Source organism: Anomaloglossus baeobatrachus, chromosome 5 (assembly GCF_048569485.1).
Source record: "Anomaloglossus baeobatrachus isolate aAnoBae1 chromosome 5, aAnoBae1.hap1, whole genome shotgun sequence".
Lineage (NCBI taxonomy): Eukaryota > Metazoa > Chordata > Amphibia > Anura > Aromobatidae > Anomaloglossus > Anomaloglossus baeobatrachus.
The window spans coordinates 306,849,136-306,875,555 of NC_134357.1; the positions used below are offsets into that span (position 1 = coordinate 306,849,136).

General features: G+C 51.2%; 1 protein-coding gene across 2 annotated transcripts in view; it reads right to left on the bottom strand.

The window, feature by feature from the left end:
* The window catches only part of ENGASE (endo-beta-N-acetylglucosaminidase), a 127,958-nt gene that overhangs the window by 19,734 nt on the left and 81,804 nt on the right, over nucleotides 1–26,420 (bottom strand). For both annotated transcript variants that reach the window (XM_075349677.1, XM_075349678.1), the window contains exons 13-14: nucleotides 8,185–8,284; nucleotides 6,240–6,354 (exon numbers count right to left, since the gene is read on the bottom strand). In XM_075349677.1, the coding sequence (XP_075205792.1) occupies nucleotides 6,240–6,354; nucleotides 8,185–8,284 (215 nt within the window). The remainder of the gene's footprint in view (nucleotides 1–6,239; nucleotides 6,355–8,184; nucleotides 8,285–26,420) is intronic.

Consider the following 26,420-nt stretch of genomic DNA (forward strand, 5'->3'; position numbering starts at 1 on the left):
TAAAAACTGAGGAGCCCGTGGGAGCACGGGGGGTGTATAGGCAGAAGGGGAGGACTTTTAAGTGTAATACTTTGTGCGGCCTCCGGAGGCATAGCCTATACACCCAATTGTCTGGGTCTCCCAATGGAGCGACAAAGAAAAACGCTATAAAAACTCCACAAAAACTGCACCAAAACCGCAGGAGACATCCTGCCACAAGATCAGGTTTCGGTCAAGAAAAAAATGTTGCAAAAAGAAGGGAATTTTGTTTACTTACCGTAAATTCCTTTTCTTCTAGCTCCTATTGGGAGACCCAGACAATTGGGTGTATAGCTTCTGCCTCCGGAGGCCACACAAAGTATTACACTTTAAAAAGTGTAACCCCTCCCCTCTGCCTATACACCCTCCCGTGCATCACGGGCTCCTCAGTTTTGGTGCAAAAGCAGGAAGGAGGAAACTTATAAATTGGTCTAAGGTAAATTCAATCCGAAGGATGTTCGGAGAACTGAAAACCATGAACCAAAAGAACAATTCAACATGAACAACATGTGTACACAAAAGAACAACAGCCCGAAGGGAACAGGGGCGGGTGCTGGGTCTCCCAATAGGAGCTAGAAGAAAAGGAATTTACGGTAAGTAAACAAAATTCCCTTCTTCTTTGTCGCTCCATTGGGAGACCCAGACAATTGGGACATCCAAAAGCAGTCCCTGGGTGGGTAAAAGAATACCTCGATAAAAAGAGCCGAAAAACGACCCCCTCTTACAGGTGGGCAACAGCCGCCTGAAGGACTCGCCTACCTAGACTGGTGTCTGCCGAAGCATAGGTATGCACCTGATAGTGTTTCGTGAAAGTGTGCAGGCTAGACCAGGTAGCAGCCTGACACACCTGCTGAGCCGTAGCCCGGTGCCGCAGTGCCCAGAACGCACCCACGGCTCTGGTAGAATGGGCTTTCAACCCTGAAGGAGGTGGAAGCCCAGAAGAACGGTAGGATTCAAGAATCGGTTCCTTGATCCATCCAGCCAAGGTTGACTTGGAAGCCTGCGAACCCTTACGCTGGCCAGCGACAAGGACAAAGAGCGCATCTGAACGGCGCAGGGGCGCCATGCGAGACACGTAGAGCCGGAGTGCTCTCACTAAATCTAACGAGTGCAAATCCTTTTCACATTGGTGAACTGGATGAGGGCAAAATGAAGGTAAGGAGATATCCTGATTGAGATGAAACGGGGATACCACCTTAGGGAGAAATTCCGGGACAGGACGCAGAACCACCTTATCCTGGTGAAAAACCAGGAAGGGGGCTTTGCATGACAGCGCTGCCAGCTCCGACACTCTACGGAGCGATGTAACTGCCACTAGAAAAGCCACCTTCTGCGAAAGACGTGATAAAGAGACCTCCCGCAGCAGCTCGAAAGGTGGTTTCTGAAGAGCCGTTAGCACCCTGTTGAGGTCCCAGGGTTCCAGCGGACGCTTGTAAGGTGGGACTATGTGGCAAACTCCCTGCAGGAACGTGCGGACCTGGGGAAGCCTGGCTAGACGCTTTTGAAAAAATACGGAAAGCGCCGATACTTGTCCCTTGAGAGAGCCGAGAGACAAACCCTTGTCCATTCCGGATTGAAGGAATGAAAGAAAAGTGGGTAAGGCAAAGGGCCAGGGAGTAAAACCCTTGTCCGAGCACCAGGATAAGAAGATCCTCCAAGACCTGTGATAGATCTTGGCGGACGTTGGTTTCCTGGCCTGTTTCATAGTGGCAATGACATCTTGAGATAACCCTGAGGACGCTAGGAGCCAGGACTCAATGGCCACACAGTCAGGTTGAGGGCCGCAGAATTCAGATGGAAAAACGGCCCTTGAGACAGCAAGTCTGGGCGGTCTGGGAGCGCCCACAGTTGACCCACCTTGAGATGCCACAGATCCGGGTACCACGACCGCCTCGGCCAATCTGGAGCGACGAGAATGGCGCGACGACAGTCGGATCTGATTTTGCACAGCACTCTGGGGAGCATCGTCAGAGGAGGAAATACATAGGGCAGTCGAAACTGCGACCAATCCTGAACTAATGCGTCCGCCGCCAGAGCTCTGATCTTGAGACCGGGCCATGAATGCCGGGACTTTGTTGTTGTGCCGTGACGCCATGAGATCGACGTCCGGCGTTCCCCAGCGGCGACAGATCTCTCGAAACACGTCTGGGTGAAGAGACCATTCCCCCGCGTCCATGCCCTGTCGGCTGAGAAAATCTGCTTCCCAGTTTTCTACGCCCGGGATGTGAACTGCGGAGATGGTGGAAGCTGTGGCTTCCACCCACTGCAGAATTCGTCGGACTTCCTGGAAGGCTTGACGACTGCGAGTGCCGCCTTGGTGGTTGATGTACGCGACGGCCGTGGCGTTGTCCGACTGGATTCGGATCTGCCTGCCCTCCAGCCACCGATGAAAGGCCAATAGGGCTAGATACACTGCCCTTATCTCCAGAATATTGATCTGAAGGGATGACTATCGGAGTCCAGGTTCCCTGAGCCCTGTGGTGGAGAAAAACCGGCCCCCACCCTGACAGGCTCGCGTCCGTCGTGACCACAGCCCAGGTGGGGGGTAGGAAGGATTTCCCCTGCGACAGAGAGTTGGGAAGGAGCCACCACTGAAGTGACGTCTTGGTTGCAAGGGAAAGAGAGACGTTCCTGTCGAGTGAGGTCGACCTCCTGTCCCATTGTCGGAGAATGTCCCACTGGAGTGGCCGCAGATGGAATTGTGCGAAGGGCACTGCCTCCATCGCTGCCACCATCTTCCCCAGGAAGTGCATGAGGCGCCTCAAGGGGTGTGACTGACCCCGAAGAAGAGATTGCACCCCTGTCTGCAGAGAAAGCTGTTTGTCCAGCGGTAGCATGACCACCGCTGACTGAGTATGAAACTCCATCCCAAGGTACGTCAGTGATTGGGTCGGTGTCAACTTGGATTTTGGAAAGTTGATGATCCATCCGAACTGCTGGAGAGTCGCCAGAGCGACGGAAAGGCTGTTTTGACACGCCAACTGAGAGGGTGCCCTGACCAGAAGATCATCTAAGTAGGGAATCACCGAGTGTCCCTGAGAGTGTAGGACCGCCACAACAGATGCCATGACCTTGGTGAACACCCGTGGGGCTGTCACCAGGCCGAAAGGCAATGCCACGAACTGAAGGTGTTCGGCCCTGATGGCGAAGCGCAAAAAGCGTTGATGTTCGGGTGCGATCGGCACATGGAGATAAGCATCCTTGATGTCGATTGATGCTAGGAAGTCTCCTTGTGACATTGAAGCGATGACAGAGCGGAGAGATTCCATCCGAAACCGTCTGGTGCTCACATGTCTGTTGAGTAGTTTGAGGTCCAGAACGGGACGGAACGAGCCGTCCTTCTTTGGCACCACAAACAAGTTGGAGTAAAAGCCGCGACCATGTTCCTGGAGGGGAACAGGGATCACAACTCCTTCTGTCTTCAGAGCGTTCACCGCCTGAAAAAGTGCATCGGCTCGCTCGGGGGGGCGGAGATGTTCTGAAGAAACGAGTCGGAGGACGAGAGCTGAACTCTATCCTGTAACCGTGAGACAGAATGTCTCTCACCCATCGGTCTTGAACATGTGGCCACCAGGCGTCGCAAAAGCGGGAGAGCCTGCCACCGACCGAGGATGCGGTTCGGGGATGCCGAGAGTCATGAGGAGGCCGCCTTGGAAGCAGTGCCTCCTGCGGCCTTTTTGGGGGCGTGACTTAGCCCGCCACGCATATGAGTTCCTCCGGCCTTTCTCCGGCCTGCTGGACGAAGAGGATTGGGGCTTGGCGGAGGGACGAAAGGACCGAAACCTCGATTGTATCTGTCGTTGCTGAGGTCTCTTTGGTTTGGACTGGGGTAAGGAGGAGTCCTTTCCCTTTGATTCCTTAATAATCTCATCCAATCGTTCGCCAAACAATCGGTCGCCAGCAAACGGCAAACCGGTTAAGAACCTCTTGGAGGCCGAATCTGCCTTCCATTCGCGCAGCCACATAGCCCTGCGGACTGCCCCAGAGTTAGCAGATGCCACCGCTGTACGGCTAGCAGAGTCTAAAACTGCGTTCATGGCGTAGGAAGAAAAAACTGACGCCTGGGAAGTCAAAGACGTAACCTGCGGGCAGAATTACGTGTAACCGCATTAATCTCAGCCAGACAAGCTGAGATTGCAGCCGTGTGGGCACTACAAGCTAAGGCCGGGGCAAAAGACGCGCCCGTGGCTTCATAGATGGATTTCATCAGGAGCTCTATCTGCCTGTCAGTGGCATCCTTTAGCGATGATCCATCTGCAACCGATACCACAGATCTAGCCGCCAATCTAGAGACTGGGGGATCCACCTTGGGACATTGAGCCCAACCCTTAACAACGTCAGAAGGGAAGGGGTAACGTGTGTCAGTAAGGCGCTTAGTAAAGCGCTTGTCCGGAACCGCTCTGGGCTTCTGGACAGCATCTCTGAAGTTAGAGTGATCGAAAAACGCACTCCGTGTACGTTTAGGGAACCGAAACTGGTGTTTCTCCTGCTGAGAAGTCGACTCCTCCACAGGTGGCGGTGGGGGAGAGATATCTAACACCTGGTTGATGGACGAGATAAGATCATTTACTATGGCGTCCCCTTCAGGTGTATCAAGATTGAGGGCAACGTCAATGTCAGAGCCCTGAGCAGCGACGTCCGCCTCGTCCTCCAGAGAGTCCTCACGCTGGGAACCTGAGCAGCGTGAAGAAGTCGGGGAAGATTCCCAGCGTGCCCGCTTAGCCGGCCTGGGACTGTGGTCCGGGCCGGAGTCCTCCACGTGAGACCTAGGGTTCCCCCTGGGAACGTGCTGCGGCGCGGGCAGAGAGGGGCCTGGGGGTGAAGATCCAGCAGGGCCCGGGGCCTGTGTAGGGACCGGTCTGGACTGCAAAGCTTCAAGCAGCTTGGCAGACCATTTGTCCATAGACTGAGCCATGGATTGCGAGAGTGACTCAGAGAGTTTTTCAGCAAAAACTGCAAACTCTGTCCCTGCCGCCTGGACAGGGGGAGCAAGGGGTTCTACCTGAGCCGAGGGGCCCACTAGTGACCGAGGCTCCGGTTGTGGAAGCAAAACAGGGGTTGAGCATTGCTCACAGTGAGGGTAGGTGGAACCCGCAGGTAACTTAGCTGCACAAGAGGTACAGGTCGCAAAATAACCCTGTGTCTTGGCACCCTTGCTCCTTGTGGACGACATGCTGTTGTCTCCCAGGAGAGTGATCACTGAGGGTATATGGGAAGGGTATACAGCCCGACCGAACAGAGATATATAAATATGTATAGTATCTATTCCGGCACCCTAAGGGGACCAGCACCGGGTGACCGGTGTGGCTTACCGACCGCTAAAAAGCGGAGTGTGTGTCCTCCAGATTCCCTGCCTTAGGTCTCCCAGCGTTGCAGAGCTCTTTCCAGGAAATCCTCCCCAGGCAGAATGCCAAAGAAATGGCTGCCGGAGCTCTCAGAGGAGGAGAGGAGCCGTGGGCGGTGCTAGAAAAGTGCGGGAATCTGGAGTCCCCACAGTGATCAGTGAGGGGGGAGGAACATACAGGATGCCCTGGCCCTCACAGCCGACGTCAATTGAAGCCGGGGACTAAATTTAATACCGCGGCCGACAAACAGGCGCGGTCGGCGCGGAAGTCCGCCGGCCGACACAAATAAGTAGCTGCTGCAGCGTCCGGGATGAAGGCGCTCCATGCACATCCCCCATGGGGGTACAGAGTACCTTAGTGAATCAGGGCCCGGTCCCTGAGGATAAACAAACTCCTGTCCGACAGATTCCCCCAGGGGCTGCGGAGGGAGCACGGTCCCAGTGACTGGATGACCGCTCAGGATCCCACTTCTCCCAGAGCCGCTAAGGGATGGTGAAGGAGACGGCATGAGGCTCCTGCCTTTGTACCCGCAATGGGTACCTCAACCTTAACAGCACCGCCGACATAGTGGGGTGAGAAGGGAACATGCCGGGGGCCCCGTGTGGGCCCACTTTTCTTCCAACCGATATAACTAAAATGAGATGATGAGTGGATGTGTGCCTCCTTCCACACAAAGCATAAAACTGAGGAGCCCGTGATGCACGGGAGGGTGTATAGGCAGAGGGGAGGGGTTACACTTTTTAAAGTGTAATACTTTGTGTGGCCTCCGGAGGCAGAAGCTATACACCCAATTGTCTGGGTCTCCCAATGGAGCGACAAAGAAATGCCCTGTGTGAACATAGCCGGAATTTGAGAAAATTAATTCAGAATAGATACCCTTATTTCTCCAATGCGGCACACAAAGCTCTCATCTTCTCCATTATGCTTTGTTCTTGAAATATGTACTGCTAAACTGGTCAGTAAACATCCACTTAGTTGCACTTCATAAAACCTGAAATGAAAAAAGGTAACAAAAGTTAATAAGTCGTCTAATTACCCACATATCTAGTAACAACCATAAAAGTAAATGTATCACTGTAAGTTTTCTGCACTGTTACACATGTTATTGCTAGAAGTATGCAATATATTAAAAAAATAAATAAAAAAAACAACAACAGTTTTGATAATATGGGACCATTTGCAAAATTAGCACATTTTCTTATTCAGTTCACAACTGCTGCTAGGACACTAGTCAACTTGGCTGTTAACATGGAGCAGCGGCTTCTAAATGGTTCTGTACTAGACAACAGAATAAAGCCTTGTGCACACACTGCGTTTTTTTGCAAGTTTTTTGGGTGCAATTTTGGTCCCAAAACTGCATGCCTTTCCTTCCCCAGCAAAGTCTATGAGATTTCAGTTTGTCTGTCCGCACGTTGCAGCTTTTTTTTTTGGCTACGTCTTTGTGGTGATCACAAAGATGCAGCATGTCAATTCTTTCGGCATTTTTGCCAGCGTTTTTGAGCCCTTTCAGTCAATAGATTTGACTTAAAAAACGCACTGGGCAAAAATGCAGTAAAAAAAAAAAAAAAAAAAAAAAAAAACACGCAGTAAAACACAGCAAAAAAATGCATGCCAAGTGTGTTTTTTTGGGGCTCAAAAGCGTGCATCTTTGTGGTCACCACAAAGATGCAGTGAGCACACATAGCCTAACAGGAAACTTATGACAGGATAAGGAGAGAGAGACAATCCTATCTGAATTTACAAAATATTGAGTAAGGCTATGTGCCCACGCTGCAGGAAAGTTCGCGGAATTTGCCGTTATTTTTTCGATTTTTCAAACATCCGCAGTACAGCGAGTCCCCAGCCATTTCTATGGCATTTTGGAACTGCTGCGCCCATGCTGCGTTTTTTTCCGCAGCGGAAATAATGCGGATTTCCCTGCAGAACAATCTGCAGCATGTCAATTATTCCTGCGGATTTTTCCGCATGATCCCATACTTACCTGCCTTGATAGAAGACACCGGGAGGAGAGCAGTGGAGCCAGGAGCAGGAGGTGGGCGGGGCCTACACGAGCTCTGGTCATGTGACAGCCGAAGCTAGATCAGGTCCGCCCACCTTCTCCTGCAAAGTGCAGACAGACACGGCCGGAGAGAAGTGCTGTGTGATGGAGATAAGTATGAACTCACCGATCACTCCAGCACTTGTTCTGCACTGAGGATGCAGTGCCGAAGCCATAGTACTGTATCCTCAATGCAGAATGCCCGCAGCATATCCGCAGGACATTCCGCAATAAAACCGCAGCATTGAAACAGACAGTTGTGCTGCGGATTTCTGGGAGCTCCTGCGGAATGTCCTGCATATATATGCGCAGGACACTTTCCCCATGGGCACATAGCCTAAGGCTCTGTGCGCATAGTGCAGTTTTTGATGTGTTTTTGGTGCAGCTTGTTGTCCTAATCTGCAGGTCTTTCCTTCCCCAGCAAAGTCTGAGAATTTAGAAAGGCTGTGCGCACATTGCTTCTTTTTTCCTTGAAGTTTTGGTAGCAGAAAAAAGAAGCAGCATGTCAATTAATTCTGCGATTTTGACCTGCATTTCTTCCATTGAATATAGTAAAAAAACAAACAAACAAACAAAAAAAAAAAAAAAACCACACATGGGCAAAAACAAAGTGGCAAAAACGCAAACGTTTTTTTGATGCGTTTTTTGGCCAAGGGTGTGTTTTTCTAACAGAGAGTGTGTTTTTCACTGAAGAAACAAAATTGCAATGTGCGCACATAGCCTAATACTGTTTGGGAATGTCACATTTTTAAATTCCAAGCAGCACACCCTATTCACATTTACCTTTTTAACCACCCAGATATTTTGTCCTGTTCAGGAGTTGTGAGAAATGTGGGGGGTGTTGAAAGGGGTTCCAGAGTATGTATCTGACTTGCTGCTCCTCCTGGGTATACAGGAAACATGGTAACAGAATAATTAACATAATTATAATATTGTCATAGTGAAATATGTTATATATAAAGTAAACAAATTGTTCTCTTCATTCAATTTTAAAACCACATTTTACATTTAATTAATCATGAACCCAATTAACAGAAGATAGGAAGCCGTCTATTAGCTACATCTCAGTAGTATAGTCTATCAGAGATCCAGGAAAAGTGTCCTGTGTATACAGTGAATAATATACCATATTTTTCGTGTTATAAGACGCACCAGGTATGCAAAATTTGGGTTTATGATTTTTTTTTCACAAATCCAAATGAATAAATATTATGTTTTGTTATGCCATAATTTAACAAAAAACAAAAAAAAAAAAAAACAACACTTCAATTTTAACCAAGTATGTATTTTGCACAAAATGAAAGATTACGTACAAGCGAGATGAACAAGAAAAATCTTTGTTGTAGCCAAAAATGTACACAATATTGTATATAAAAAGAGACTTTTGTTACTTACCGTAAATTCTTTTTCTTATAGTTCCGACATGGGAGACCCAGACCATGGGTGTATAGCTTCTGCCTCCGGAGGACACACAAAGTACTACACTAAAAAGTGTAGCTCCTCCCTCCAAGCATATACACCCCCTGGTAGCCAGTCCTAGCCAGTTTAGTGCAAAAGCTGAAGGAGGACATCCACCCACAAGTAGAGACAGAGTAAAACCCGGAACAACCGGAACCTCTGTCTACAACAACAACAGCCGGTTAAAACACACGGAACAAGAAACCTGCCAACAGGCAATAGGGAGGGTGCTGGGTCTCCCATGTCGGAACTATAAGAAAAAGAATTTACGGTAAGTAACAAAATTTTTCTTCATCGTTCCTTATGGGAGACCCAGACCATGGGACGTTCTAAAGCAGTCCATGGGTGGGAATAAACAGAAAAACTGAGAAGTAGGCGAAACCTAACTTCACAAATGGGCGACAGCCGCCTGAAGGATGCGTCTGCCCAAGCCCGCATCTGCCGAAGCATGAGCATGCACTGGGTAGTGCTTCGAAAAGGTATGCAGACTAATCCAAGTGGCAGTCTGACAGACCTGCTGAGCCGTAGCCTGTTGCCTGAAAGCCCAAGAGGCACCGACAGCTCTGGTCAAGTGTGTCTTGATCCCCGGCGGGGGAGGCACTTGAGTACACTGGTAGGCATCGGAAATGGCCGACCTAATCCAACGAGCCAGGGTCGGCTTAGATGCCGAGAGGCCCTTACGCTGACCAGTGGTCAGCACAAAAGAGAGGTGCACCGCCTAAGAACAGCGGTGCGAGACACATAGATCCGGAGCGCCCGCACCAGATCCAGGATATGCAACGCTTTTTCAAAGCGATGAACAGGAGCCGGACAAAAGGAAGGCAGGGAAAATGCCCCGGTTAAGGTGGAAGCAGCAACCACCTTAGGGAGAAAGTCCGGAGTCGGACGGAGAACCACCTTGTCTTGATGAAAAACCAAAAAAGGGGGTGACTCCGAAGAGAGTGCAGCCAAAACAGAGACTCTCTTGAGGGAAATTATGGCCACTAGAAAGACCACTTTCTGTGAAAGACGAAAGAAAGAAACCTTCCCAAGAGGCTCAAAAGGGGGATTTCCGGAAGCCGTGAGGACCGGATTAAGGTCCCAGGGCTCCAAAGGCCGCCGGTAAGGCGGAATGATGTGAGATGCGCCCTGCATGAAGAAGCGCACCTGAGCCAGCCGGGCGATACGCCGCTGGCACAACACTGACAGAGCCGAGACCTGTCCCTTAAGGGAATTGAGGGATAGTCCTAGCTGTAGACCGGACTATAGAAGGGACAGGAGGGTCGGCAAGGCCAAAAGCCAAAGGACACTTCGGAGCTCGAGTCATAGTGGAGATGACTTCAGGAGGGATACCAGAAGTCGTCAAGATCCAGGACTCAAGAGCCACGCCGTCAATCTGAGAGCCGCAGAATTCTGGCGGAAAAACGGACCTTTTGAGAGAAGGTCTGGACGGTCCGGAAGATGCCATGGCACCTCTACGGACATATGGAGCAGGTCAGGGTACCAAGCTTGCCTGGGTCAGTCTGGAGTATGAGAATGACCCGACGGCCCTCCTTACTGATCTTGCGCAGGACTCTGGGCAAGAGCTAGAGGGTGAAACACGTAAGACAGACGAAGCTGGGACCAAACTTGAACCAGTGCGTCTGCCGCAAACACCTGAGGATCGTGGACCACGGTTGGACGGCTGAGATAATCTGCCTCACAGTTTTCCACGTCTGGGATGTGGGCTGCGGATATGGTGGACTAGGAGTCCTTCGTCCACTGAAGAATGCGTTGAGCCTCCAACATTGCCAGGCGGCTGAGTGTCCCGCCCTGGAGGTTGATGTAGGCAAACGCTGTCGCGTTGACTGACTGGACTCGAATGTGCCTAGCCGCCAACAGATGGTGAAAGGCTTAGAGAGCTAGAAACACAGCTCTGATTTCCAGCACATTGATCCAGAGGGCTGATTCGGACAGAGACCAAGTGCCCTGCGCTCCATGGTGGAGATATACTGCTCCCCAGCCGGATAGACTAGCATCCTGGTGAGGATCACCCGGGACGGGGCCAGGAAGGAGCGTCCCTGAGACAGAGGGGCCGAAGCCACCACTGAAACGAGCCCCTGGTCTGTGGCGAAGCCTCCACCCCGTGGAAGGAGGAAGTCCGCTTGTTCCAACAGCGGAAAATATCCAGCCGCAGAGGACGCAGGTGGAACTGGGCAAGGGAATCGCTTCCATTGACGCCACCATCTGATCCAGCACCTGTATTAGGTGCCTGATGGAACGACGTCGACCGCCAGCGGAGGGACTGCTGTTTGACTAAGGGCCGCTTCACAAGTGCAGACAGAGTCTTGAATTGCGTCCCTGGGTACGTGAACTTCTGGGTCGAAGTTAGAGTGGACTTGGACAGAATGACAAGCCACCCGAATTGGTTAGAGTGGCGAGAGTAAGCGAGGCACTCCGCTAACAGTCTGCACTGGATGAAGCCCAGACTAGAAGGCCGTCCAGGGCAAAGGGATCACTGCCAACCCCTAGAGGTGCAGGACCACAATCACAGCTGCCCCGACCTTGAGAATACTCGAGGGGCCGTGGCTAACCCCAAGGGAAAGAGCCACGAATTGGACCACTCCGATTGCAAAACGTAGCCAACGCTGGTGTGAAACTGCGATTGGCACATGCAGATAGGCATCTCTGATGTCGATGGATGCTAGGGAATCTCCTTGGGTCATTGATTGATCGCCGAGACTCCATGCGAAAATGCCGCACCTGAACATGCTTGAGAAGCTTGAGATCCAGGTCGGAAGGCACTGCCCTCTTCGGGGACTAGGAATAGATTTAAGCAGAAATCTCAGAACCGTTCCCAGTCGGGAACCGGTACAATTACTCCATTGGCCTGCAAGAATGCCACGGCCTGTGAGAAGGCGGTGGCCTTGGAGCAGGGGGGAGTTGACAGAAAAAATCTGTTTGGCGGGCTGGATAGAATTCTATCCTGTAGTCGTGGGAGATGGTATCCCGCATCCACTGATCGGAGACGTGTTAAAACCATACATCGCCAAAGTGGGAGAGCCTGCCACCGACCAAGGACGTTGCTGGCGTGGCCAGATAGCCAGGAGGAGGCTGACTTAGTGGCAGCATCTCCTGCGGTCCTCTGAGGACGCGGCTTCGTGCGCCATTTGGGTTTACGATCCTTGGCTGAGCTAGTGGACGAGGCCGAGGGCTTAGAGAACGATCAGATGGAGGAACGAAAAGAACGAAACCTCGACTGATTCCTGCCCTGGATGGTTTAGGTTTGTGGCATGGAGGAACTCTTCCCGCCAAGAGCTTCCTTAATAATTTCATCCAGTTGTTCCCGAATAGTCTGGTCCCAGCAAAGGGGAGCACAGCAAAGAACTTCTCTAGAAGCATCTGCCTTCCACTTCCGAAGCCACAGGAGCCTGCGGATAGCGAGGAAATTAGCCGAGGCCACCGCAGTGCGGTGGAGTCTCCAGCATGGCAGACATGGCATAGGATGAAAAGACTGAAGTCTGGAAGTTAAGGCAACCATTTCGGACATAAAGTCCCTGTGAGGGAATGCATCTCCTCTAGAGAAGCAGAGATGGCTTTGAAAGCCCGCACTGCTGCAAAAGCTGAGGAGAACGAGGCCCCTGCCGCCTCCATACAGATTTGGCCAGAAGGACAACCTGGCGGACAGCAAAACCTTAAGTGAGGAGCCATCAGCCACTGATACAACGGTCCGGGCTGAGCAACCTTTGGTGAATGAGCCCACTCATTGACCACCACTGGTGGAAAGGGAAAACTGTCATCAGAACCACGCTTTGGTAAGCGTTTGTCAGAGCAGACCCTGGGCTTGGTCACAGTGGCCTGAAAACTGGAGCGGTTAAGGAACACACTCCTTGTTCTCTTAGGCAAGGTAATGGCGGATTGAGGTCCAGTACAGAATTAATGTACAGTGGGATCCTTAGAGAGGTGCCGTCAGCCACTGATACAACTATCCGGGCTGAAAGTCTAGACACCGGAGGGACCACCCTTGGTGAATGAGCCCACTCCTTGACCACCTCTGGTGGAAGGGGGAAACAGTCATCAGAACCACACTTTGGGAGCGTCTGTCAGGACAGGCTCTGGGCTTGGTCACAGTGGGCTGAAAACTGGAGTGGTTAAGGAACACACTCCTTGTTCTCTTTAAGGTATACTGATGCCTTTCTGCCAGAGGGGGATGCTCCCCTGATACAGGCGGATGGAGGTCCAGTACAAATATAATGGACGCAATCAAATCATTAGCATCTGCATCACCTTCGGACAGATCAATGGTACATGAAGTAGTGTCCGAGCCCCTAGTAAAGACATCCTCCCCGTCCAGAGAGTCAGCTCGTGAATCAGAGCTGCGGGACGGGGAAGGACAGGGGACCCTGCATCTCCGTTTTAGGAGGACGGGGTCTGAGACCATGTGAGCTTTGCTGAGCGAGCAGCAGAAGCGCCCTGAGAAGGGGGCTAATGCATGCTCAGCAGAGTCCGGGACAGCTGTCCCCTGGAAAGAGCGGATTCTACCCAAACCGGGGGTTCAGCCACCGGAGTCGGAGCAGCTGGAGGGACCACTGATGAGCCTCCAGGCTGAGGGACCACTGTTTTTATGTGCTCGGTACAGACAGTACGAGTCTACATGCAGTGCATATTAAGAACAGCCTTGCAGCCTTGCTCTGATGTGAGACATGCTGCAGAAGTGGGGGCTCTGTCCAGAATGACCCCCAGCAGAGTATATAAACAGAGAATATAAGCAGCTGCACAACCGGAGGTTGTGGCTTGCCAGACCGTTTCACATACACTTCTGTGCCCTCCAGTCCCCCAGCCCAGGCCCCCATTGAACTTTGGTCAAAAACTCAGCTTTGCAGTGCAAAACCCAAATGGCAAAAACAACTGACATGTTGCTTCTTTGAAAAGCTGAGTTTTTGACCAAAGTTCTGCCACAAAAAGGCAGCATTTTGAACAACATAGTGTGAACAAGAAACCCAAATTCCCATAGACTTTGCTTGAATAGAAGAACACATCCATTTTGGCATTAAACAGCGCAGAAGAAAAAGCAGCAAAAAAGCAGGTAAAAAGCAGGTAAAAAGCAACGTGCGCACATACCCTTACTATATAACTCAGAGCCTGTACCTAATGCCACCACGAGTGATAAACCCAGAGCCTTGTATCTTATGCCCATCGTGTGTGATACAACCCAGAGATGTGTATCTAATTCCACCATATGTGATACAATCCAGAACTGCGCATGTAATGCCATCATATGTGACATAACCTTGAGATGCATATCCAATGTCCATTATGTGTGCTACAGCCCGCAGTGCCACGAACCTAATAAACATCAGTGGTACAGCCAACAGAGACGCGTATCTAATCCAGATGCTTGAAGTCGATGGAGTGCAAGTCACATTACACTGCTGCTCCCATAGAAATGGACGCAGCATGGCCACATGTTACACTGCTGCTCTTAAAGAAGTGGATAACGCGAGACTACTCATTACTCTACTGCTCCCATAGAAGCGCACAGAGCAGGGGCCACACATTACACTATTGCTCCCAACATATGTATTACATAACACTGAACCCTGTATCAAATCCCATCATATGTGATCCATATGTCTGCGTATCTAAGCCCAGGGTATGAAACAGCAAGCAATGCCAAGTACCAGTATCGGCCTTAGTGATGCTGTGCACATCTCAGTATAACTTTGCAGTCACCAACAAAACGACTCTGCACAGTTATCCTAAACTTCATCCTCCCTTATCCTTTCGGAAACATCCAGAAGGCGAGTGGAGGAGAGACATTACATACGCGAGCAGACTCCACCCACTAGGTTTTCATGGCAAATTTCCCCAGCTGCTCACTCAGTTTTTAAAAGGGCAAACATCTTACTTTTTCAATTATTATTCATATATTTACACCTTTAAAAAAAAAAAAAAAAAATGAAAATATATTTAAAAAAAATTTAACATTTATTCTTTATATCTTTTCAAATTGTTAAAAAAATGTTGTTTTTTTTTTTTAAATGGCACCTTCTCTTTAACCCCTTCAGCCCCAGGGCACTTTCCGTTATTGCGTTTTTGGTTTTTGCTCCCCTTCTTCAGAGAGCCATAACTTTTTTATTTTTCCATCAATCTTGCCATATGAGGGCTTGTTTTTTGCGGGACAAGTTGTACTTTTAAATGAAACCATAAGTTTTACCATATGGTGTACTGGAGAACAGCAAAAAAATTCCAAATAAGGAAAAATTGCAAAAAAAGTGTGATGGCACAATAGTTTTTGAGATGTTTTATTCACGGTGTTCACTATATGGTAAAACTGATGTGTGGGTGTGATGCCTGAGGTCGGTGCGAGTTTGTAGACACCAAACATCTGTAGGTTTACTTGTATCTAAGGGGTTAAAAAAAATTTGTCCAATAAAAGTGGCGCACTTTTTGCGCCATTTTCCGAAACACGTAGCGTTCTTATTTTTTGGGATCTATGGCTCAGTGACGGCTTATTTTTTGCGTCTCGAGCTGACGTTTATAATGGTACCATTTTTGCGCAGATGCTATGTTTTGATCGCCTGTTATTGCATTTTGCGGAAAACTTGCGGCGACCAAAAAACGTAATTTTGCCATTTGGAATTTTTTTGCCACTACGCCGTTTACCAATCAGATTAATTGATTTTATATTTTGATAGATCGGGCATTTCTGAACGCGGCGATACTAAATGTGTATATTTATTTATTTTTTAACCCTTTAATTTTCAATGGGGGGAAAGGGGGATGATTTGAACTTTTAGGGTTTTTTTTTTTTTTAAACTTTTTTTTTTTTATTTTACTAGTCCCCCTAGGGGGCTATAGCGATCAGCAATCCGATCGCTATTATCTATCTGCTGATCACAGCTATACAGCTGTAAACAGCAGATTCAGTCACATTGGTTTTCCCTCTGCTCTCGGCCGAGGGAAAACGAAAGTGAAACATCATAGCTGCAGGTGTCATCACATGACCCTGTGCTACGATGGCAACCACCGATAGTCACGTGATAACGCACGTGACTTCCGGTGGTGGCGGCGGTAAGGGTTTGTGCGCACGTTGCTTTTTACCTGCTTTTTACCTGCTTTTTTGCTGCTTTTTCTTCTGCGCTGTTTAATGCCAAAATGGATGTGTTCTTCTATTCAAGCAAAGTCTATGGGAATTTGGGTTTCTTGTTCGCACTATGTTGTTCAAAATGCTGCCTTTTTGTGGCAGAACTTTGGTCAAAAACTCAGCTTTGCAGTGCAAAACCCAAATGGCAAAAACAATTGACATGTTGCTTCTTTGAAAAGCTGAGTTTTTGACCAAAGTTCTGCCACAAAAAGGCAGCATTTTGAACAACATAGTGTGAACAAGAAACCCAAATTCCCATAGACTTTGCTTGAATAGAAGAACACATCCATTTTGGCATTAAACAGCGCAGAAGAAAAAGCAGCAAAAAAGCAGGTAAAAAGCAGGTAAAAAGCAACGTGCGCACATACCCTAAGTAAAAAACATGGCCGTGCGAATTTAGATCTTGCTGCCAGACTTTGGCAGCAAGATTTAAGGGGTTAATGGCCACGGGTGGAAGCGATTCCACCCGCGGCTAGCAGGCACACATGTCAGCTGTTGAAAACAGCTGATATGTGTGCCGACCGCCGCCGCCAGCCCGCGGCAGGGGGCGGGGCTTAACGGAACACGCTCAATGACGGATATATCCGTCCATGGTCGTGAAGGGGTTAAGATGGATAGTCGGGGCAGGCTGATTCCAGTCCAGCGTGACACATTGCATTGCACAAAATACAGGAAATCCAGGGTTTGTAAGTTTCAGTTACTGTCTGCTGCCTTGAATAATTCCTTGGCTGAAATATTTATATAAAACAACTAAGTCTTCAATTTACTTGCAGGCTCGCTAAATTTTAATGAAACTAAGTATTACACAGTTTTCATTTAAATTACCGTATTTTTCGGACTATAAGACGCACCAGACCATAACACGCACCCTGGTTTTAGAGGAGGAAAATAGGAAAATAAAATTAAGCAAAAAAAAAAGAGAATTTTGTTACTTACCGTAAATTCTTTTTCTTATAGTTCCGTAATGGGAGACCCAGACCATGGGTGTATAGCTTCTGCCTCCGGAGGACACACAAAGTACTACACTAAAAAGTGTAGCTCCTCCCTCCGAGCATATACACCCCCTGGATAACCAATTATAGCCAGTTTAGTGCAAAAGCCACCCACAAGTAGAAATAGAGCAAGAACCGGAACAACCGCAGACTCTGTCTACAACAACAGCCGGTGAAAACACACGGAACAAGAAAACTGCCAACAGGCAACAGGGAGGGTGCTGGGTCTCCCATTACGGAACTATAAGAAAAAGAATTTACGGTAAGTAAACAAAATTCTCTTTTTCTTCATCGTTCCTTATGGGAGACCCAGACCATAGGACGTCTCAAAGCAGTCCATGGGTGGGAATAAACAGAAAACTGAGAAGTAGTCGAAACCTAACTTCACAAATGGGCGACAGCTGCCTGAAGGATGCGTCTGCCCAAGCTCGCATCTGCCGAAGCATGAGCATGCACTTGGTAGTGCTTTGAAAAGGTATGCAGACTAGTCCAAGTGGCAGCCTGACAAACCTGCTGAGCTGTAGCCTGGTGCCTGAAAGCCCAAGAGGCACCGACAGCTCTGGTCGAGTGTGCCTTGATCCCCGGCGGGGGAGGCACCTGAGTACTCTGGTAGGCATCGGAAATGGTCGACCTAATCCAACGAGCTAGGGTCGGCTTAGAAGCCGAGAGGCCCTTACGCCGACCTGAGGTCAGCACAAAAAGAGAGGTGCACCGCCTAACAGCAGCGGTGCGAGACACATAGATCCGGAGCGCCCGCACCAGATCCAGAGTATGCAACGCTTTTTCAAAGCGATGAACAGGAGCCGGACAAAAGGAAGGCAGGGAAATATCCTGGTTAAGGTGGAAAGGAGATACCACCTTAGGAAGAAAGTCCGGAGTCGGACGGAGAACCACCTTGTCTTGATGAAAAAACAAAAAAGGTGACTCCGAAGAGAGAGCAGCCAAATCAGAGACTCTCCTGAGGGAAGTTATGGCCACTAGAAAGACCACTTTCTGTGAAAGACGGGACAAAGAAACCTCCCTAAGTGGCTCAAAAGGGGGTTTCTGCAAGGCCGTGAGGACCAGATTAAGGTCCCAGGGATCCAAAGGCCGCCGGTAAGGCGGAATGATATGAGATTCGCCCTGCATGAAGGTGCGCACCTGAGCCAGCCGGGCGATACGCCGCTGGAACAATACTGACAGAGCCGAGACCTGTCCCTTGAGGGAATTGAGGGATAGTCCTAGCTGCAGACCGGACTGTAAAAAGGATAGGAGGGTCGGCAGAGAAAAAGGCCAAGGAGCATGGCCGGAAGAGCGACACCAGGGCAGGAAAATCTTCCAAGTCCTGTGATAGATTTTGGCCGAGGAAGACTTCCGGGCCCGAGTCATAGTGGAAATGACTTCAGGAGGGATACCAGAAGTCGTCAAGATCCAGGACTCAAGAGCCACGCCGTCAATCTGAGAGCCGCAGTATTCTGGCGGAAAAACGGACCTTGTGAGAGAAGGTCTGGACGGTCCGGAAGATGCCACGGCACCTCTACGGACAGATGGAGCAAGTCTGGGTACCAAGCTCGCCTGGGCCAGTCTGAAGCAATGAGGATGACCCGACGGCCCTCCATTCTGATCTTGCGCAGGACTCTGGGCAAGAGAGTTAGAGGGGGAAACACGTAAGACAGACGAAACTGGGACCAATCCTGAACCAGCGCGTCCACTGCAATGTCCTGGGGATCGTGGGAGCGAGCCACGTAAACCGGAACCTTGTTGTTGTGCCGGGATGCCATTAGATCCACTTCCGGAGTGCCCCACTTGTGGCAGATTGTCCGAAACACTGCCGGATGCAGAGCCCACTCGCCGCTGTCCACGGTTTGGCGGCTGAGATAATCTGCCTCCCAGTTTTCCACGCCTGGGATGTGGACTGCGGATATGGAGGACTTGGAGTCCTCCGTCCACTGAAGGATGCGTTGAACCTCCAACATTGCCAGGCGGCTGCGTGTCCCGCCCTGGTGATTGATGTAGGCAAAGGCAGTCGCGTTGTCTGACTGGACTCGAATGTGCTTGCCCGCCAACAGATGGTGAAAGGCTAAGAGAGCTAGAAGCACAGCTCTGATTTCCAGCACATTGATCGAGAGGGCTGATTCGGACTGAGTCCAAGTGCCCTGCGTTCTGTGGTGGAGATATACTGCTCCCCAGCCGGTTAGACTGGCGTCCGTGGTGAGGATCACCCAGGACGGGGCCAGGAAGGAGCGTCCCTGAGACAGAGAGAGGGGCCGAAGCCACCACTGAAGGGAGCCCCTGGTCTGTGGCAACAGAGCTACCAACCTGTGCAAGGAGTAAGTCCGCTTGTCCCAACAGCGGAGAATGTCCAGCTGCAGAGGACGCAGATGGAACTGGGCAAAGGGAACCGCTGCCATTGACGCCACCATCTGACCCAGCACCTGCATTAGGTGCCTGATGAAGTGACGGCGAGACCTCAAAAAAGAGCGCACCGCCAGATGAAGGGACTGCTGTTTGACTAAGGGCAGCTTTACAAGTGGCGGCAAAGACTCGAACTGCATCCCCAGGTACGCAAGACTCTGGGTCGGAGTCAGAGTGGACTTGGGTAGATTGACAAGCCACCCGAACTGGACGAGAGTGGCGAGAGTGAGCGAGACACTCCGCTGACAGTCTGCACTGGATGAAGCCTTGACTAGAAGGTCGTCCAGGTAAGGAAGCACTGCCAACCCCTGGAGGTGCAGAACCACAACCACTGCTGCCATGACTTTGGTGAATACTCGAGGGGCCGTGGCTAACCCGAAGGGGAGAGCCACGAATTGGAAATGTTCCTCTCCGATTGCAAAACGTAGCCAACGCTGGTGTGAAACAGCAATTGGCACATGCAAATAAGCATCTCTGATGTCGATGGATGCTAGAAAATCTCCTTGGGTCATTGAGGCAATGACTGATCGCAGAGATTCCATGCGAAAGTGCCGCACCTGAACATGCTTGTTGAGAAGCTTGAGATCCAGGATGGGCCGGAAGGAACCGTCCTTCTTGGGGACTAGGAAGAGATTTGAGTAGAACCCTCTGAACCGTTCCCGGGCGGGAACCGGTATAATTACTCCGTTGGCCTGCAAGGATGCCACGGCCTGAGAGAAGGCGGCGGCTTTGGAGCAGGGGGGAGTGGACAGAAAAAATCTGTTTGGCGGGCTGGAAGAGAATTCTATCCTGTAGCCGTGGGAGATGATATCCCGCACCCACTGATCGGAGACGTGTTGAAACCACACGTCGCCAAAGTGGGAGAGCCTGCCACCGACCAAGGACGTTGCTGGCGCGGCCAGATAGTCAAGAGGAGGCTGCCTTAGTGGCAGCGGCTCCTGCGGCCTTCTGAGGACGAGGCCTCGTGCGCCAGCTGGGTTTTCGGTCCTTGGCTGAGTTAGTGGACGAGGCTGAGGGCTTAGAGGATGACCAGTTAGAGGAACGAAAGGAACGAAACCTCGACTGGTTCCTGCCTTGGACAGGTTTCCTGGTTTTAGTTTGTGGCAAGGAAGTACTCTTCCCGCCAGTAGCCTCCTTAATAATTTCATCCAGTTGTTCGCCGAACAGCCGGGGCCCAGCAAATGGGAGCCCAGCAAGGTACTTCTTGGAAGAAGCGTCTGCTTTCCACTCTCGAAGCCACAAGATCCTGCGGATAGCGAGGGAATTAGCCGAAGCCACCGCCGTGCGGTGAGAAGCCTCCAGAATGGTAGACATGTCATAGGATGAAAAGGCTGAAGCCTGGGAAGTTTAGGCAAACCATTTCGGGCATAGAGTCCCTGGTGAGGGAATGCATCTCCTCCAGAGAAGCAGAGACGGCTTTAAGAGCCCAAACTGCTGCAAAAGATGGGGAGAACGAGGCCCCTGCCGCTTCATATACAGATTTGGCCAGAAGGTCAACCTGGCGGTCAGTGGAATCCTTAAGTGAGGTGCCATCAGCCACAGATACAACTGTCCGGGCTGAGATTCTAGACACCGGAGGGTCTACCTTTGGTGAATGAGCCCACTCCTTGACCACCTCTGGTGGAAAGGGAAAACGGTCATCAGAACTACGCTTTGGGAAGCGTTTGTCAGGACAGGCCCTGGGCTTGGTCACAGTGGCCTGAAAACTGGAGTGGTTAAAGAACACACTCCTTGCTCCCTTAGGTGAGGTAAACTGGTGTTTTTCTACCAGAGAGGGTTGTTCCTCTGATACTGGTGGATTGAGGTCCAGTACAGAATTAATGGACGCAATCAAATCACTAACATCTGCATCACCCTCGGTGAGATCAATGGGGCACATGGAGGTAGCATCCGAGCCCACAGTAAAAGCATCCTCCTCGTCCTGCGATTCAGCTCGTGAATCAGAGCCGCGGGACGAGGAAGGAGAGGAGCCCCTGCGTCTCCTTTTAGGAGGACGGGGTCTGGGACCAGACGAAGAATCCTCTGCGAGCTCTGCTGAGCGAGCCGTAGCAGCAGGGGCACCCTGTGAAGGGGGCTGATGCATGCTCAGCAGAGTCCGGGACAGCTGTCCCATGGAGTCAGCAAAGGACTGGGAGATAGACTTGGAGAAGGATTCTACCCAAGCAGGGGGTTCAGCCACCGGAGCCGGAGCAGCCGGAGGGACCACTGGGGATGAGACCTCAGGCTGAGGCACCACCATGTTAGAGCAGGCATCACAATGTGGATATGTGCTCGGTTCAGGCAGTACGAGCTTACATGCAGTGCATATAGAGTACAGCCTTGCTCCTTGTGTGAGACATGCTGCTGAAGTGGGGGTTCTGAGCTAGAATGGCCCCCAGAGAGTATATAAGCAGGTCTACAACCGGAGGTTGTGGCTTACCAGACCGTTTTGTGTGCCCTCCAGATCCCACAGGCCGGACCCCCAGAGAGATGCTGCAGCCAGCTCCGATCAGTGTGAGAACGCTGATAAAATGGCGCCGGATCAAGGAGAGGGGTCGGAGCCAACTCTAAGAGCGGGAACTGGAGGGCAAAGGAGGTATACAGGGGAGGGAATCTTTCCTCAGAGAGGAGTGTCCCTTCCCTGTGCTGAACAGCCGTTGGGCGGAGCCGCACTGTCCCTCTGCATGATTGGCATGCAGGGGCAGTGAAAACGAAAGTAGGCCTCAGACGAAGCCGGGGCCTAAATTTAATAATGCGGCCGGCGAGCAGGCACCATCGGCGCGGTTCTCCGGTGAAAAACAGAGAACCGTCCGGAAATGTCAGCATAGTTACACAGCACACTCTCCCCAACAATAAAGTACAAGGGACCCCTCAATAACCACGTCTCATATACTTCGCTTGTGAGACGCAGGGCCAGGTCCCTGAGGGATGAGTGCTCCGTTCGGCAGGATCCAAAAGGGGCTGCGGATGGAGACCGGTCTCCTGCAAGGCAGGAAGAACCGTGCTGGCTCCCACTTCAAGCCAGAGCCCTAGGGGATGGTGAAGGAGCACGGCATGAAGGGCTCCAGCCCTGAAATCAACCTTAACAACACCGCCGACACAGTGGGGTGAGAAGGGACATGCCGGGAGTCCAGGATTAAACCCGCTTTTCTTCAAACTCTTTTCCAAAAAATCAAAATCAGATGAGAATGCATGTGTGGATGTGTGCCTCCTGAACACAAAGCATTGAACTGGCTATAATTGGTTATCCAGGGGGTGTATATGCTCGGAGGGAGGAGCTACACTTTTCAGTGTAGTACTTTGTGTGTCCTCCGGAGGCAGAAGCTATACACCCATGGTCTGGGTCTCCCATAAGGAACGATGAAGAAAATGTGGTCATGACACACTTATGGGGCAAGGATCTGCTGCTGACACTGTTTTGGGGGTAATGTCCCCAAATTCTCTACTAAGGTACCCCATCCTGGTAATGATCCTCCTGCCTTATATATGATCCTCATCCTTGTATACATGTCCCTCATCCTGGTATAGCCCCCATCCTGATATATACCACCATCCTGCTCATAATATACCCCCGTCCTGCTCATAATATACCCCCATCCTGATATATGACCTGCATCCTGTGGCACAGAAAAAAAAAAGAGAATTTTGTTACTTACCGTAAATTCTTTTTCTTATAGTTCCGTATTGGGAGACCCAGACCATGGGTGTTTAGCTTCTGCCTCCGGAGGACACACAAAGTACTACACTAAAAAGTGTAGCTCCTCCCTCTGAGCTTATACACCCCCTGGTGAGCAGACCCAGCCAGTTTAGTGCAAAAGCTGAAGGAGAATAGCCACCCACAAGTAGAACCGAGTAAGAACCGGAACAACCGGAGACTCTGTCCACGACAACAGCCGGTGATAACACACGGAACAAGAAAATTGCCAACAGGCAACAGGGAGGGAGCTGGGTCTCCCAATACGGAACTATAAGAAAAAGAATTTACGGTAAGTAACAAAATTCTCTTTTTCTTCATCGTTCCTTTGGGAGACCCAGACCATGGGACGTTCCAAAGCTGTCCCTGGGTGGGAAAAAACGAAGAAGTAGGTGGAGCCTAACTTCACAAGTGGGCGACAGCCGCCTGAAGGATGCGTCTGCCCAAGCTCGCATCTACCGAAGCATGAGCATGCACTTGGTAGTGCTTCGAAAAGGTATGCAGGCTAGTCCAAGTGGCAGCCTGACAGACTTGTTGAGCCGTAGCCTGGTGCCTAAAAGCCCAAGAGGCACCGACAGCTCTGGTCGAGTGTGCTTTGATCCCCGGCGGGGGAGGCACCTGAGTACTCTGGTAGGCATCCGAAATGGTCGATCTAATCCAACGGGCCAAGGTCGGCTTAGAAGCAGAGAGACCCTTGCGCCGCCCTGTCGTTAGCACAAAAAGAGAGGTGCACCGCCTAAGCGCAGCGGTGCGGGACACATAGATCCGGAGAGCACGCACCAGATCTAGAGTATGCAGCGCTTTCTCAAAGCGATGAACAGGGGCCGGACAGAAGGAAGGCAAGGAAATATCCTGGTTAAGGTGGAAGGGAGAGACCACCTTAGGAAGAAAGTCCGGGGTCGGACGGAGAACTACCTTGTCTTGGTGAAAAACCAAAAAAGGTGACTCCGAGGAGAGCGCAGCCAAATCAGAGACTCTCCTGAGAGAAGTTATGGCAACTAGAAAGGCCACCTTTTGAGAAAGACAATACAAAGAAACCTCCCTAAGGGGCTCGAAAGGGGGTTTCTGCAATACCGTGAGGACCAAGTTAAGGTCCCAGGGATCCAAGGGCCGCCGATAAGGCGGAATGATGTGAGACGCACCTTGCATGAAGGTGCGGACCTGAGCCAGCCGGGCGAAACGCCGCTGGAACAGCACTGATAGAGCTGAGACTTGTCCCTTGAGAGAGTTGAGGGACAGTCCTAGCTGCAGACCGGACTGTAGAAAATACAGAAGAGTCGGCAAGGAAAATGGCCAAGGAGGATGGCCGGTAGAGAGACACCAGGACAGGAAAATTTTCCAAGTCCTGTGATAGATCTTAGCGGAGGAAGACTTGCGCGCCCGAGTCATAGTGGAGATGACTTCAGGGGGGATACCAGAAGCCGTCAAAATCCAGGACTCAAGAGCCACGCCGTCAATTTGAGGGCCGCAGAATTCGGGCGGAAAAACGGACCTTGCGAGAGTAGATCTGGACGGTCCGGGAGATGCCACGGCATCTCTACGGACAGTTGGAACAGGTCCGGATACCAAGCTCGCCTGGGCCAGTCCGGTGCAATGAGGATGACTCGACGGCCCTCCATTCTGATCTTGCGCAGGACTCTGGGCAAGAGAGCTAGAGGGGGAAACACGTAGGACAGACGAAACTGGGACCAGTCCTGAACCAGAGCGTCCGCGACGAAGGCCTGAGGATCGTGGGAGCGAGCCACGTAAACCGGAACCTTGTTGTTGTAACGGGATGCCATTAGGTCCACGTCCGGAGTGCCCCACTTGCGGCAGATTGACTGAAACACTGCCGGGTGCAGGGACCACTCGCCACCGTCCACGGATTGACGGCTGAGATAATCTGCCTCCCAGTTTTCTACGCCAGGGATGTGGACTGCGGATATGGTGGACTTGGAGTCCTCCGCCCATTGAAGAATGCGTTGGACCTCCAACATTGCCAGGCGGCTGCGTGTCCCACCTTGGTGATTGATGTAGGCAACCGCTGTCGCGTTGTCTGACTGGACTCGAATGTGCCTGCCCGCCAACAGGTGGTGAAAGGCTAGGAGAGCTAGAAGCACAGCTCTGGTTTCCAGCACATTGATTGAAAGGGCTGACTCGGACGGAGTCCAAGTGCCCTGTGCTCTGTGGTGGAGATGTACCGCTCCCCATCCGGATAGGCTGGCATCCGTGGTGAGAATCACCCAGGACGGAGTCAGGAAGGAGCGCCCTTGGGACAGGGAGAGGGGTCGAAGCCACCACTGAAGAGAGCTCCTGGTCCGTGACGACAGAGCCACTAACCTCTGTAAGGAGGAAGGCCGCTTGTCCCAACAGCGGAGAATGTCCAGCTGCAGAGGACGCAGATGAAACTGGGCAAAGGGAACCGCCTCCATGGAGGCCACCATTTGACCCAGCACCTGCATCAGGCGCCTGAGGGAATACCGGCGGGGCCTCAGGAGAGAGCGCACCGCTAGCCGGAGAGACTGCTGTTTGATTAAGGGCAACTTCACAAGTGCCGGCAAAGTCTCGAACTGCATCCCTAGGTACGCGAGACTCTGGGTCGGAGTCAGAGTGGATTTGGGAAGATTGACAATCCACCCGAATTGGGCTAGGGTGGCGAGAGTGAGCGAAACACTCCGCTGACAGTCTGCGCTGGATGGACCCTTGACCAGAAGGTCGTCCAGATAAGGAAGCACTGCTAACCCCTGGAGGTGCAGGACCGCAATCACTGCCGCCATGACCTTGGTGAATACCCGAGGGGCCGTGGCTAACCCGAAGGGGAGAGCCACGAATTGGAAATGATCCTCTCCTATCGCAAAACGTAACCAACGCTGATGTGACACTGCGATTGGCACATGTAGATAGGCATCTCTGATGTCGATGGACGCCAGGAACTCCCCTTGGTCATAGAGGCAATGACTGATCGCAGAGACTCCATGCGAAAATGCCGCACCCGGACATGCTTGTTGAGAAGCTTGAGATCCAGGATGGGACGGAAGGTACCGTCCTTTTTTGGAACTAGGAAGAGATTTGAGTAAAAACCTCTGAACCGTTCCTGAGCGGGAACTGGGACAAATCACTCCGTTTGCCTGCAAGGACGCCACGGCCTGCGAGAAGGTGGCGGCCTTGGAGCAGGGGGGAGTTGAGAGAAAAAATCTGTTTGGAGGGCTGGAAGAGAATTCTATCCTGTAGCCGTGAGATATGATGTCTCTCACCCACTGATCGGAGACTTGCTTTAACCAAGCGTCGCCAAAGTGGGAGAGCCTGCCACCGACTAAGGACGTGGCTGGAGCGGGCCGAGAGTCATGAGGAAGCTGCCTTAGTGGCAGAACCTCCTGCGGTCTTCTGCGGACGCGCTTTTGGGCGCCAGTTGGATTTC